The 16,201-nt window shown below is 41.0% G+C and overlaps 1 protein-coding gene across 2 annotated transcripts in view; it reads left to right on the top strand.

Moving 5' to 3' along the window:
* The window catches only part of ap2b1 (adaptor related protein complex 2 subunit beta 1), a 272,901-nt gene that overhangs the window by 84,809 nt on the left and 171,891 nt on the right, over nucleotides 1-16,201 (top strand). For both annotated transcript variants that reach the window (XM_080210859.1, XM_080210856.1), the window contains exons 13-14: nucleotides 3,106-3,365; nucleotides 14,959-15,157. In XM_080210859.1, coding sequence (XP_080066985.1) covers nucleotides 3,106-3,365; nucleotides 14,959-15,157 — 459 coding nt within the window. The remainder of the gene's footprint in view (nucleotides 1-3,105; nucleotides 3,366-14,958; nucleotides 15,158-16,201) is intronic.

Here is a 16,201-nt window from a genome sequence, read left to right as displayed (position 1 = left end):
ACACTAGGGAAAATAAGATTACATGTACAATTATTTCATTTACAATTTTAACTCTGCTATAAACATCTTGGAAAAAATTTCAATTGATCAATAAGATGACATTTCCCCACTAAAGCAATGTCACGTGATGAGAAGAATGGTAAGCAACACTTGAACTGTGGCTCAACTGTTGTTTTTAAAGGTTCCTGTGCTCTGATGGTCTATGTCTTGGCTAATGTCTTGTGAACCACCTTACCTTCCTGTCCTGCCAATGTTAGGAATCTGTGGGCTACACTGTTGAGGTTTCACTTGTCCGTATCCTATCATTTAACGTATCCTATAGTAACGTGAATTGCTTTTACCAAATGCATTGTCTTATATTTCACCAATTCTGTTGCCATGTTTGTATCCACTAGGCCAATCCATTGATATTTTTCTGCTGTCCACATAGCTTTCTTCTTCACTATCAGCCACATCAATTTTCAGATCATCTGCAAACTTCTTAATTATGTCTTCTATATTTAAGTTTAAATCATGCTTAGCAGGTAAATGCATTATCTATTGTTGTGATAAGGAATGTGATCTAGCAAGGCCCTAAATTCAATTCTCTTCTCTGTAACTTGTTAGTGTGTTACAGCCAGGGTCATTGGAAGGAGATCAGTGTACTTGGTAAAGTGTGGGCAGTGGTTGGTACTTAGGGTACTCATGTAAATATTGGATAAGGGCAGGATTGGATTCAGTTTTAATGCTATTCATGGCTGAATAAGTTACTGATCATGTGTTTAGGCTTGTAGTCAAAAGACCGCTTGACTGAGCTGTTTAGCTGTAATCCTATTCTGACAAAGCCCCTGCCTACACTTCAGAAGAGGAAAGTTAAAACTCCTGTAATAAAAACAGAAAATGCTGGAAAGTGCTCAGCCGTTCGGCAGCAACTGCAGAGAGAAACAGAATTAACATTGAGTCCGTATGCCTCCAATTCTGTGGAGGAACCGTTTGGACTCGTAGAATCATAAAATCTTACAGTGCAGGAGGCCATTCGGCCCATCGAGTCTGCACTGACCACGATCCCATCCAGGCCCTATCCCCATAACCCCATGCATTTACCTTAGCTAGTCCCCTGACTTAAGGAGCAATTTAGCTTGGCCAATTCACCGATCTGCACATCTTTGGACTGTGGAAGAAAACCTGAACTCCTGGAGGAAACTCACGCAAACACAGGGCAAATGTGCAAACTCCATTCAGTGATTCAAGCCGGGAATCAAACATGGGTACCTGGCGCTCTGAGGCAGCAGTGCTAACCACTGTATCATTGTGCTACCCTTCAAGACACAAAACTTTCACCCAGTTTCTCTATCTACAGATGCTACCAGACCTGATAAGCTTATACAGAATTTTCTATTTTTACTTCAGATTTCCAGCATCTATAGCATTTTGTTTTTATAGAACTCTTTTTATTGAGTATGAAGGGCCTTATGAAATAAATAAGGGCAACACGGTGATACAGTGGTTAGCGCTGCTGCTTCACAGCTCCAGGTACCCGGGTTCGATTCCTGGCTTGGGTTATTGTCTGCGTGGAGTTCACACATTCTCCCTGTGTCTGTGTGGGATTCCTCTGGGTGCTCTGGTTTCCTCCCGCAGTCCAAAGATGTGCGGGTTAGGTTAATTGGCCATGCTAAATGACCCCTTTAGTGCCCTGGGATATGTAGGTTAGAGAATTAACGGTGTAAATGTGTGGAGTAAATGGGATAGCTCCTGGGATGGGATTGTTGTCAGTGCAGGCTTGATGGGCCGAATGGTCTCCTTCTGCACTGTAGCGTTTCGATGATTCTATGAAATTAAATTTTGAATGAGTTGAACTTCACTGATGCAGAAGAGCATCTTAATGCATAAAATTTAATTAGTTGTTCATGTACTGTAATAAAATGGCAAAATACTGGAAATGATGTTGTTTAATCAATAGTTTCAGCATTTTGAGGAAATTGAATATTGCACACCAATTCGTGCCTGAACACTATAACCAAGGCAGAAGCACTGAAATCCTAGGAGTTGTAGTGTCGCATGCTATCCTCTTGATTTTGGAGACTTCTGTTACGCTAATTATTTTTGGACACCCACTTATCTTCCTTTCTACCTGTAAAGTACTGTGCTTAGCAGGTGAATGCACTACATATTGTCATGAACTCAGAGGTCCCTTAATTCGAGCACTATCTTGGTGTCACCCAAAGACTACTTAATTTATTTCTATTTTCTTGCTTTCCTGCTTTACTGGTTCCCTGTAGTATGGTCTTTGACCTTTTACTTACGTTTTCTAATTGAAATCAATTGAGCTGAATGGATCCAGAACATATTAGCTCTCTTTTGGTAGCATTGAATACAATGGATGTTTTGAGCTGAGTTGAGTAAAGCATCCTAAAATAATTTATACAACATAATCTTCATGATGGACAGTTGAGTGCTGAACATCCTTTCGTCAAAGGATAGCTGTGCATTGATTACATGCTGTTAAAGTAAAGGTGATGGGGAAGACTCATGCATGGAGAATACAAAATGGGTAACAGTGGATAGTTTTGAAGAAGTGTCGCATTGGACTTGAAATATCTGTTTTTTTTCTCCACAGATGCTGCCAGACCTGCTGGGTTTTTCCAGCACTTTGTTATTTCAGATTTCCAGCATCATCTTTCTTTTATTGAACAGCAGTTCACTCCCTCACTTCTGTCTTGTATTAACAGATTGTTTCTTATGTACTTTACCTGCACCTTGTGCTGTACAAGTTATTCTGTGGTGTTGCACTATGCAAGTGCTAGTTGTAGAAGGATGCTACGATATGCTTGAAGTTTGAAGAGTTTGTGTTCCAAAATGTTGGGTATCTCACCTTGGAATATCAGCAATCCTGAGCATGAGAGTCCAAATGTTATTGTTTCAGGTGGTGATATACCAAATCTTTTTCAATATGCGCTTCAGTGGGAGAGAGTGTTCTATGACGTTCAGTTTTATTTTGGTGTTTACAATCAATGTTTCATGGTGTTGAAAGGACAAGTTAGTCACTGATGGGTTCCAAACACTGAATCAGAAATGATATGAAAATGCTGTAGAGTTGCTAATTTTCAGTTTTCTGTTTGCGTGTAGGATTCTGATAACCCTGATCTCCGTGATCGTGGCTATATTTATTGGCGTTTACTGTCCACCGACCCTGTGGCTGCAAAGGAGGTGGTACTATCTGAAAAACCGCTGATCTCGGAGGAGACCGACTTGATTGAACCAACCCTGCTGGATGAACTCATCTGTCACATTGGGTCGTTGGCATCTGTTTACCACAAACCTCCAAATGCATTTGTGGAAGGTAGTCATGGGATCCATCGCAAGCACCTGCCAATGCAACTCGGAGGGTTAGTACCAAGAAGAGCAAGGCTAAAGTAGATAGATTTGGTCAAACATCTGCTGGTCAGGGAAAAACTGTAGAGCTATGTGATACCTGATGCCTGTTGATCTGTTTTATCTTGGCAAGATGGGAGCAACAATTTTTCCTGAAGTACACATTACGTATAGTCTTTGCAAGATGTTGCGTTGTTTGGCACTCTTAGCTAAAGTTGATCAAAAACTACAAATCTTAGAGCAAAAAGACTTCGGCAGCCTTGTTAGAAAACTTCATCTGATTAAAATGGAACTAACTATGTCACTGGCGAGCCTATACTTGGTTGCACAGAAAACTGAGTTACTCACAAGTTGGCCAGCAGCAAGTGCTATGATATTGTACAGGTGCAGATGCCCTGTTCAAATCTGAGGGTGTTGCAGAATTAAGAATGTTTGTGATAGAAGTAGCAAGCTGCTGTGCTCAGAGAGTAACTTGATCGTTTCAACTCCACCGAGGCCTGGTGCTGTAGGCATACCAATTTAAAGCAATTGTATCGAAACATAGAAAATAGGTGCAGGAGTAGGCCATTTGGCCCTTCGAGCCTGCACCACCATTCAATATAATCATGGTTGATCATGCACTTTCAGTTTCCCACTCCTGCTTTATCTCCATACCCCTTGATCCCTTTAGCCACTACAGCCACGTTCACCTCCCTCTTGAACATATTTATGAACCGGCCCCAACAGCTTTCTCTGGTAGAGAATTCCATAGATTCACAACTCTGAGTGAAGAAGGTCTTCCTTCTCTCAGTCCTGAATGGCTTATCCCTAGTGACCCCTAGTTCTGCACTTCCCCAACCTTGGGAACATTCTTCCCACATCTAGCCTGTCCAGTCCCATCAGAATTTTATGTTTCTATAAGATCCCCTCTCGTTCTTCGAAACTCCAGTGTGTACAAGCCCAGTTGATCCCATCTCCCTTCATATGTCAGTCCTGCCATACCAGCAATCATTCTGGTGAGCCTTCGCTGGACTCCCTCATTAGCAAGAATGTCCTTCCTCGGCCTAATAGACCAAAACTGCACACAATACTCAAGGTGCAGCCTCACCAAGACCATGTATAACTGCAGCAAGTCATCCTTACTCTTATACTCTTGCTGTGAAGGCCAGCATGCTATTAGCTTTCCTCATCACCTGTTGTACCTGCATGCCAACACTCAGTGACTGTTCCACCATGACATCCAGGTCACAATGTACTTCCCCTTTCCTAAATTGCTACCATTCTGATAATTTTCCTTCCTGTCCTGATTTTGCCTCCAACATGGATAACCTTACATTTATTCACATTATATTGTATTTGCCCACTCAGCCAGCCTGTCCGAGTGAAGTGACCCTGCAACCTCTGCGCATCCTCTTCACAACGCATACTGCCACCCAGCTTAATGTCATCTGCAAATTTGGAGATAATGCATTCAATTCCTTCATCCAAATAATTAATGTACATTGCGAATAGCTGGGGTCCCAGCACTGAACCCTAGAGTACCCCACTAGTCACTGCCTGTCACTCTGAAAAAGACCTGTTTATTCCCACTCTCTGCTTCCTTTCTGCCAATCATCTCTACCCACGTCAATACATTACTCCCAATACCATGAGCGTTAATTTTGCTCACTAATCTCTTATGCGGGACCTTGTCAAAAGCCTCCCGAAATTCCAGGTACACAACATCCACCGGTTTACCTTTGTCCACTCTACTGGTCGCATCCTCAAAAAATTCCAGAAGATTTGTGAACCACGATTTCCCTTTACTGAATCCATGCTGTCTTGGACCGATCCTGTCACCACTTCGCACATGCTCAATTATTACATTCTTAATAATTGACTCCATCATTTTCCCCACCACTGATGTCAGGATAACCAGTCTATAATGCTCTGTTTTCTCTCCCTCCTTTTTTAAAAAGTGGGGTTACGTTAGCTGCCTTCCAATCCACTGGGAAAATTCTAGAGTCCATAGAATGCTGGAAAATGATCGCCAATGCATCCACTTCCTTGAATACTCAGGGATGTAGAGCATCAAGCTCTGGGGGCTTGCCATGTTTTAATCCCTGCAATTTCCCCAATACAATTTCCTGACAAATGAGGATTTCTCTCAGTTCCTCCTTCACGCTAGATCCTCTGTCCTTTTAGTATTTTTGGAAGGTTAATAGAAATCATAGAAACCCTAGAGCGCAGAAAGACGCCATTTGGCCCATTGAGTCTGCACCGACCACAATCCCACCCAGACTCTAACCCCATATCTACCTGCTAATCCCTCTAACTATGCATTTCAGGACACTAAGGGGCAATTTTAGCATGGCTAATCAACCTAACCCACGCATCTTTGGACTGTGGGAGGAAACCAGAGCACCCGGGGGAAACTGCAGAGATGAGCAGAATGTGCAAACTCCACACAGACAGTGACCCAAGCTGGGATTCGAACCCAGGTCTCTGGAGCTGTGAAACGCAGTGCTAACCACTGTGCTACCGTGCCACCCATTTATTTGCGTCCTCCTGAGGGAAGACAGATCCAAAGTATTCATTCAGCTGGTCTGCCATCTCCATGTTGTCCATTATGAATTCACCTGATTCTAACTGTAAGGACCTACATATGTTTTCAGTCTTTTTCTCTTCACGTATCTATAGAAGCTTTTGGAATCAGTTTTTATGTTTTCTGCAAGCCTACTCTCATATTCTAATTTCCCCATCTGAATCAAATCCTTTGTCCTCCTCTGCTATATTTTAAATTGTTCCCAGTCCTCAGATTTGCTGCTTTTTCGGGCTAATTAATTTACCTCCTCTTTGGCTTTAACACTATCCTGATTTCCCTTGTTAACCATGGATGAGCCACCTTCTCTGTTTTACTCTTATGCCAGGCAAGGATGTACAATTGTTCAAGTTCATCCATGTGTACTTTAAATGTCTGCCATTACCTATCCACTGTCAAAGCCTTAAGTACCCTTTGCCAGTTTATCCTAGCCAATGTATGTCTAATACCATCAAAGTTAGCTTTCCTCAAGTTCAGGATCCTAGTCCCAGATTAATCTGTCACTCTTCATCTTAATGAAGAATTCAACCATATTATGGTCACTCTTCCCCCAAAGGATTGTGCATGACAAGTTACGAATTAATCTTCTCTCATTACACAATACCCAGTCTAGGATGGCCTGATCTCTGGTTGGTTCCTCAATATATTGATCACGAAAACCATCCCTTGCCATTCTTCTAACTCTGCGTGCAAGTCACTGAGTTTAAATGGCAATGGTGCCATCATTGAGATTTATTTTACTTTTATGAATAACCCAATATGGGAGAATATAATGTTTGGGCAGCAGTGCACAAAACCTGTCGCTGTGTTTATGTGAGGTGTAAAGCATGAAACGAGGGAAGATTGTTCGGCTCTGTGTTTCTCATGGTCGACGGTACCAATTTGCATGGTTGTGGGTTCTATCAAATTCATTTCCTATTTTGAGAGAGATGAGAAGTAAATAATCACAAGTAGAACTTCCAAGGGAAAAGTTTGGCCTGAGGTCAGATGCAGTCAGATGAGCATTCTAGAGTATTAACCTAACCACACAATCTATAATATTGAGTCATGGTTTGCAACCAGATTAGGAACACTGTGTTCCAAAAACTCTGTTTACGTTTAATCATCAATTCTTGATTGATTTCGTAATGGGAAATTTATTTTGCTCCATTTCAAGAGAGCTGGTCAAAATTGTATTAGCAGCTTTTTATCTGGTATCTGAGTGGACAAAATATCTCATTTTGCTCAGCCAAACCATTTGGAGTCCAATCATGAGGGAAGTTTTTTTTAAGCTGCTAAGATAATTATTTTCTCTCATTTTCAATAGCCTAAATACAAGTACGATCACATTTTTTGGGGGCAAAATGATTTTTGACTGCCTGGAATTGGACATATTGCTGCGTTAAAATACAAAGTACGGAATTCAGAAATATTGTCTTAACTGATTAAAAACATTTCTTCTATATCTACGTCTGCTCTGGGCTTTAGCAGAGTGTATTTCATTTCCCCAGCTAACATCCTGCAAGGCACTCCCTGCTCTCCCTGGCCTAGAGATAAGAGCGAAATTATCCTTTAGTCTTTGTCAGGAACGGACTGAACGATGTTGTATCCATCCATGTTTTAAAATTCAAACAATATAACTTTATTCTTCAAGGTCATACTACTGTCTCTTTGATGATTCCTCTCATCAGTTTTCTTCAAGTGACTACAGTGTAAAATTTCTAATGCTCTGGCAGTGCAAAGACTAACTCTGCATCTCCCCATTTCTCCCAGCTCCTTCAATAATGGAGTCTTTTTTTAAAAAACACCTGCTTGATTGTTTCTTTACATCTCCTTCCTAGACCATATGGTGTGTTGATTGTCGACTGAGTGGACAGTTTACTGTTCTGATTGATCCTCACCTAGGGACACCATCTTGTGAAACCCCTTAGTTTGTTCAGTTTTTATTTCTGCTTGCATTGTTTCAAAATAAAGCTTGAGGTCACTTCATTGTCACTTTGCTACATGCCTCTGCATTGTGGGGGATTGATTCTCGTTTTTGATTTCCTAATTTAAGCAAAAGAGTAGTGGCAGTGAGTGTTGAGGTGTGAGTAGTAGCATTCTTTTAACTGTAGAATCTATTTGCAGGTCAAAAGTGTTTAATCCATAATTCATAGATTCATAGAATTCATAGGTTCCCTACAGTGCAGAAGCAGGCCATTCAGTCCACGTATTTACGCTGCCAATCTGCCTAACCTACACATCTTGGGACACCAAGGAGCAATTTAGCCTGCCCAAGCCACCTAACCCGCACATCTTTTGGACGCTGTGAGGAAACCTGAGCACCTGGAGGAAATCTACACAGACAGTGACCCAAGTCTGGTACTAAACCTGGGTCCTTGGGGCTGAGTGGCAACATTGCTAACTACTGCGCCACCATAATATTTAAAATTATTTGAACATTTAAAATTTATAGAAGCCAGGTAAGCCAGCACTTCTTGGGCCTCTGCTGAGCCAACCCAATAGAACATAGGATCACTAGAGGTCATTTTGGACCTAAAACAGGTATAATTCATAATAGATAGGAAATATCTGTATTTTTACTGTAAATGAGAAGTGCTGGCAAATGAACAATGAGCTGAATGGCTTCTGTGCTACATAATTCTATGAATTGAAGCTTGGTGTACCCTCTTTAGAACCCTTCTGTTCTCCAATCAATTCTCTGTTTGCCTAGATTTTTGATAACCTATCTCATCACTGTCCACTCCCCATTTGCAAAAATATAAATTGACAACTTAGTATTGAGGGATTGTATTGACCACAATCACCAGTGGGATCTGTTTGTCCTTGTTTCTTAATATCAGTGCTTCTGCATTGTAATAAAAGACAGAACAGGTTTTGAAGTTAGTATACTGGAACATTAGGAATTGACAAAGAAACTAACAGTGTTGCTATTTTACAAAGAACAGTACAATACAGGAACAGTCCTCCAAGCCTGTGCCAATCATATTGTCCTATCTAGATCAACCCTTACACCCTTCTACTCCTGTCTGTTCATGTGCTTATCTGGATAAGTCTTCAATGTCGCTAATGTATTTGCCTCAACCACCTCACTTGGCAGTGCACTCCAAGCCCCCACCACCTTCTGTGTAGAAAAAAACTTCCCCGCACAAGTCTAATGAACTTCTCCCTCCTTACCTTGAACTTGTGCCCACTTGTAATTGTCATTTCTGCCCTGGGGAAAAGCTTGCAACTGTTCATCCTATCCATACCCGTCATAATTTTATAAACTTCTATCAGGTCACCCCTCAGCCTCTGTCTTTCCAGGGAGAGCAATCCCAGTTTCTTCAATCTCTTCTCATAGCTAATACCCTCCATACCAGGCAACATCCTGGTAAACCTTTTTTGTACTCTGTCCAAAGTCTCCACATCCTTTAATCCTGAAGGATGTATTTAACTTCCATCAAAATTCAGGAAAGATTGTGATTTTTACTATAAGGAACCAAATGCATATTGTAACATATATCTTTCCTGTCCAGAAAGTATTATAGCCTGCCATGGAGCTATGTCGCTGCCATATTTGAATCAACACTAAAAGTATGTTGGATATTTCAAGTTTTGGTCGTAAGAATGTAAGATAGGGGAACAAGAGGAGACGAATATAGCCTTTTGATCCTGCTCTGCCATTCAATTTTATCATGGTTGACCTGCCCAAATTCCATTTTGCCACCTGCTTCCCAGTTCCCTTAATTCCCTGAGTGACCAATAATTTGTCTATCTTGCGTTCAAATATATTAAGAGATGGAGTATCCAAAACCTTCTGGAACAGAGAATTCCAAAGATTCACAACCCTTTGAGGGAAGAAATTTCTCCTCGTCACAGTCTCAAATGATTAGCCCTGTCTCCTGAGGTACACTGCCACGTGTTCGAGATTCCGTAGCCAGAGAAAACAACATTTGTGTCTGCCCTGTCAGGCCCCTTCAGTAACTTGTGTATTTCAGTGAGATCACCTTTTTATTCTTCTAAACTCCAGAGAGCGTAGGGCCAATTTCCTCAATGTCTGATCATAGGATAACTTATTCATCTCAGAGACCAATTTAATGAACTTTTGCAGTACTGCCTTAAGTTCAAATATATCCTACCTTAAATATGAAGACCAAAATTGAACACAGGATTCCAGCTGTGGTGTCACCAAAGCCCTGTACAGTTATAGCAAGATCCCTTTGTTCTTGTACTCTGTTCCCTTGCAATAAAGGCCAACACGTCATTTGCCTTCTTAATTACTTGCAGCATCTGCATGCTAACTTTATGCGTTTCTTTTCCGAGCTCATGGAAGTCCCTCTGAACATCAACACTTACAAGTTTCCCACCTTTTAAAAAAAAATCCTGCTTTTCTATTTTTAGTATCAAAATAAGCAACCTCATTTTATACTCCATCTGCTGCCCTATTGTTCACTCGCTTAACCTGCCTGTATTACTTTGCAGCATATTTGTGCCCTCTCCACAATCTACATGCCCACCTAGCTTTGTGTTGTCAGCAAATTTAGATACATTACTGAGGGTCTCGTTGTCTAAGTTGCTTATAAAGATCGTAAATACTGAGGTTCCACGACAGATCCTTGCGGCACTTCACTAGTCACAGACTGCCAACTGAAAATACAACGTTTAGCAATATTCCTCGCTTCATGTCCATTAGCTATTCCTCTGTCCATCCTAATTTATTACCCCAACTCGTTGAGCTCTTACCTCGTGTACTAATCTTTTGTATGACACCTTATTGAATACCAATTCAGAAATCCTACATGTACTGATTTCACTACCAATGAGTCCTCAAAATCTTTTGCTTTGTCTTCGGTTTGGGGTCTAGAAGGGGTTCCTTTAAGGTCTGTCCTTTCCTTTAAGGATTCTTCCCTCGACCATAAAAACCATTCCTGTTTATTTACAGATCTGTGTACATCTCGGTACCCTACAAGAGGTCGCACTTCTGCTTCTCACCAAATCTGTTTCTTAAATGAGTGACATTGAATCATAGAATTCTATAGTCCAGAAGGAAGCCATTCAGCCCATTGAGTCTGCACTGACCACAGTCCCACCCAAGCCCTATCCCCATCACCCCATGCATTTATCCTAGCTAGTTCCCCTGACACTAAGGAGCAATTTAGCATGGCCAATCCAACCAACCCGCACATTTCTGGACTGTGGAAGGAAACCAGAACACCTGGAGAAAACCCACACAGAAGCAGAGAGAATGTGCAAACTCCACCAAGACAGTGACCCAAGCCAAGAATCAAACCCTAGTCCCTGGCACTGTGAGGCAGCAGTGCTAACCACTGTGCCACCATGCTGTCCATTGCATCATTGTTATGTCAGTATCAGCTGCTCCAGGTGTTGAACATCTCCCCCAAACCTTTGTCCCAATGGCATACATACTACGACACTCTTAATAAATTACGATAAAATACAATTTCCATTTTGTAAAACTGATGACTTTGCCTGATCACTATGATTTTCTAAGTGTATTTATAAAACTTCTGTAATAATAAATTCCAGAATTTTCATATGGTAAAGTTGCCACAGACTGAGATGACCTAAGGCTGCTTGCCCATTTGATGGGGAGAGCTGACTGGTGGTGAAGAGGCAAAGAGCAAGGTAGCAGGGCCTTCATGGATAACCTCAGCCAGTACAGGAATTGAACCTGTGCTGTTGGCATCTCTCTGCATCACCAACCAGCTGTCCAGCCAACTGAGTTAAACCAGCTCCCAGAATTTTTATTTTTATTTTCAGCCTATCTGGCCTGTAGTTCCCAGGTTTATTCTCTCCCTCCGTTCTTAAATAGTGGTGTTATATTTGTTAATTCCCAGGCTGCTGGGACAAACGGGGGGATTTTTGGAAAATCATAACTAGTGCGTCCTCTTTCGTTTGGAACAATCATGTCCTGGAGATTTGTTGGATTTTACTCCCTTGAGTTTCCCCAATACTTTGTCTCTGTTAACAATTAATTAACTTGAGTTCCTCATTTTTATTAGCCCCCTTGGTTTTTCCAATAATAATTTGTGTCCTACTGTGAAGACACTGTCATTTCCTCAAGATAATTTCTCTTCTGTTTCCCCCGCAGGAAGCAATGTAAACTCTCCACTTATGTATACTTGTAAAACCTCTTATAATCTGTTTCTTATATTCCTGACTAATTTATTCCAACATTCTATGTTTTTTCTTTTTTTAACCAATATTCTAGTTATCCTTTGCTGGTTTCTAAAATGCCCCAATCCTCAGGCTTGCTTTTGTTCTTTACGTTATTATAAGCCTCCTTTAATTACTAGCCTTAACTTTCTTGGTAAGCCAAGATGAATATTCCTTTTTGGTTAAGTTTTATGTTCAATGGAACATACTTTTGTTCAGTATTTGGAATTGTTTCTTGAACTGTTTCTTTATTTATCACCACATCTTTTAATTTATTTACCCGATCAGTGATAGCCAGCTCTTCTCTCATCCCTGTGTAATGGCTTTAAATTTAAGATTTGGAACTGGAGTATGTTTTCAAACTGAAAGGCCCTAATCTTATTCTAAAAACAGTGAATGCCGAAGTCATCCGCTGCTGTAGAGTCTCGCGATGGCATGGGAAATTCCGGGTAGTCAAGTTATATTTGAACCAGGAACTGATAGGTTAAAAGTAGTTTCTTTTGGAGCCCTAGCTAATGGCCTTCCCAGGAATTTGGGATATTTACCCAATACTTAGCCTGGCTTGTGCACTGATTTAACTAGAGCTGTTCCTTGCAGGCATAGGCCTTCTCAGAAGTACACATCTTAGTAAATGAGGTGGAGTGTCAATGCACTCCAGAGCAATGAAAATCGTTTTTGCTTTTTGATCCTTTGATGTTGGCTGTTGCTATCATTGTGAAGCAGAATGTATCAAGCATTGGATTGTTCACCCACTAATAGGGAACGTGAGCTGGGTTCAGACTGTCATGAGACAGGTTAATTTTACCGTGTTAATGATAGTGTTGTTTCAGTAGTAAGCCTGCTCATTACAAGAAGAACTGCAGGTTCAGACATTTGGTGTATGTCCGTGGTTGAGGAATCCATGATGCAAAGCTACCATCTGTGGGAATATGACTAAACGCCTCTAAGTCAGAATCACGTCCATTCCCTGATCATGCTCACTGCATCCCTGGTAATGCTTATCCGCCCCGATGATGGTCTTCTCCACACCCACACACTCACATGTCCCTCTCCCTCCCATTTCCATAATGATGCTACCCCTCTTATCATCGGACTCGCTTTCCAAAACCTCTGGCTCCATAGTCCAGTTGATGTTGGAACATTTCTGTATTAGTTGCAAAGTGTGTGTATCTGGCAGATGGGTATGGCAGTGAGCATTGTTGCAAGTGGGGACAGGGTGTGCTGAGCATCATCAGTGTGTAGTGCGGTATAAGCATTGGCAATAGGTTGAGTGTGGATGGTTGGGGATATCTAAGAAAGGCAGGCACATTTAAAAACTCTCCCAGAGAACTGAAGGCAGATCTTACAGGGTGTCTTCAGTTTGTGATTGAAAAAGCGAGCTTAGCTTTGCTGGAATTTCATTTTGCCCCGAGGACTTGCTGCTCTTTTCGTCAATTGACTCAAGTTGGAGTTGGGTTGGGAAGAGGGTGCAGTTTTAAGTGGGGTATGCTCCCACTACACTAGTGATCACAGGATCTGGGCCAATATTGAATTCAGTTATATTTTGATCACATTTCCCTGAGGAGCTTCTACTGTGATATTGCACAAAACTAGATCTAAAATAGTTTCATCCTTAGTTGGTTCCACAATATTATTTCATGAAACTGTCACAAAAGCATTTGACAAATTCTTCTTCTAGACCACTTTTGCCAATTTGATTTGTTCATTCTATATGGAAATTAATACCCCTGCGATTACAGTGCCTTTGTTACAAGCTCCAATCATGTGTTAATGCTGTATCTAATGGCATGACTACTGTTAGTGGGCCTATAACTTAGTTTTATTATTACCACTGTCCACCCATATTGATTCCATTTCCTTATCTTTTGAGCCGATATCTTTTCTCACTATCAGGGCTACTTCTCCTTTTCCATTCTGTCTATCTTTTCAAAATATTGCTGACACGGATGCTCAATCTTGGTCACCGTATCCCTTGATGTTGATTAGATTTAAATCATTTATCACTATTTGTGCTGCTAGTTCATCTGTCTCAGCTGTGTGAATCATTCACAATAAAGAGCCTTTCATTTTATTTGATGTTATTATTTGCATGGATCTTATTTGCTGATGTACTATTAAGTGAACTCTGTGTCTACTTGGCCTATTCTGCTTGTCTTTACACAAATTGCGACACCATTCTTTGTCTCTTTCGCATTTTAAAGTTCTCTTCACCTGAACTCTTTCCCTGCCCCTCCACCTTATGAAGTTATTAAAGTCATTGAGGTTTTCACTGCTGCAGTCCTCACTGGAGTTGAGTGGTTTGTATTCTTATTACAACCAGTTCAATTGTCAGGAACCTGAGTGAAGAGCTGTGAACTGTTGTCCAGAAACAAGGTTGCTGAGCATCCATAGAAATGTCAATTTTCAACCATTAATGGCTGGGGTAGTGAGGCAGCATCCGCTGTGACAGAATCTCAAGTTGCACTGTAAAATGTGACCAGAAAGCTGATGTAAGGTAAAGTTTAAAGTTCATTTATTAGTCACAAGTAGGCTGACATTCACACTGCAGTGAGGTTACTATGAAAAACCCCTAAAATGTGTGACTTTGAGACTCTCACTGCCTTTGATTCACATTAGCCCATTCAATATAGTTTGGGTAAATACTGAAAATTCAGTCGCAGCTTCGATTGTTATCACGTTACATGTTCACTAACAACTCTAAACTATATGCACCACCATCTGTAATATATTAAGATCAGCAAAGCACAGCTGCTGGAGGAATCGTCTCGCATTGCTTAAATGATCTGCATCTTCTGTTCATATAATATGTACCCATGTGGAATTAGCATACAAAGGAATCAGTGACAGATGTGTTCATTGTACTGTCAATTAGTTCATAAGCTTTAATGCTATATTTCTCTCTTCTTTAGAGCTGAGCCTGATAGTCCAGTTGGACCAACCCCTACAGCAAACTTGACTTTAGAACAGCAGCCTCAAGTGATTCCATCTCAAGGTGACCTTCTGGGTGACCTTCTGAACCTTGACCTCGGTCCCCCTGTCAATGTGCCGCAGATGTCTTCAATGCAGATGGGAGCTGTGGACCTTCTGGGCGGTGGATTAGACAGTCTGGTATGTGACTTTTTAAATGATCTTTTCTATTTTAAATTTCATTTTGGAGAAAACAAGGTTGTATGATCAACATTTGAACACTGGACGTTATTTCACAAAGGAGCTGTGGGGTAGGCAATTAAGTGAAGTATCATTCACAAGTGAGAAATGAGCAGCAATTTGATTTGCACAAATGCAAATTAATGAGAAAGTGATATCCTGAGACACAAGTGCAGGTGAGAAATAGTCAGTTGCACAAACTCTGATGGGATTACAGCTCAGCGGATTCGTACTGGTAAATGAACTAGACACCTTTTAAAGAATGAGGAAGATGTATATTCTTTTTATTCTTTCATGGGGTGTGGGCATGACTGACAATGTCAGCACTTGTTTGCTGTTAAACTGAGTGTCTTCCTGCGCCATTTCAGAGGACAGTTAAGACTGACCTACATTGTTGCAGGTCTGGAGTCACATGTAGACCAGACTGGGTAAGGATGGCAGATTGCCTTCCCTGAAAGACATTGGTGAACCAAATGGGTTTTTGCTACAATCAATTGTAGTTTCATCATCATTACTGAGACTAGCTTAATGTTCCAGATTTATCATTATTTTAATTATAAGGTGCATAAGTTCTAGAAATAATGGAGGCATTTCAGTCCTGAGAAATTCTAAGTTATGATGTTGGAAGACGGACATGCCCCTGAGGACTCTTGCCCATATTAAACACCGCAAACCACTTTCAGTCTGTCAAACTACAAGCTGTTGCCTCAGTTATTCACTAAATACAGTAGTGCAATGATGAACAATTTTTGACCACTTGTCAGTAATACTTTCCAAGATTACTGTAAAACCCTGCATTAGGTTTTCTGTGGGAATGATAGCCTACACATATAACTGATGGGAAATGCAGCAAAATAAGGGCCTATTATTATTGTGTATTGTCAGAGTGGATATGTCTAGGTGTAACTGACATTACTATGATGGCTTTATCAGCCCACATTCACTGAGCAATTACAGCATGTCATCTTTCTGGGGCCATCAATTGTAAGTTTTGCTGAAAGAAGT

Source organism: Carcharhinus amblyrhynchos, chromosome 23 (genome assembly GCF_965287045.1).
Source record: "Carcharhinus amblyrhynchos chromosome 23, sCarAmb.v2.hapA, whole genome shotgun sequence".
Taxonomy (NCBI): domain Eukaryota; kingdom Metazoa; phylum Chordata; class Chondrichthyes; order Carcharhiniformes; family Carcharhinidae; genus Carcharhinus; species Carcharhinus amblyrhynchos.
The sequence above is the reverse complement of the archived record's forward strand: the minus strand, read 5'-3'. Positions and strand labels throughout refer to the sequence as shown.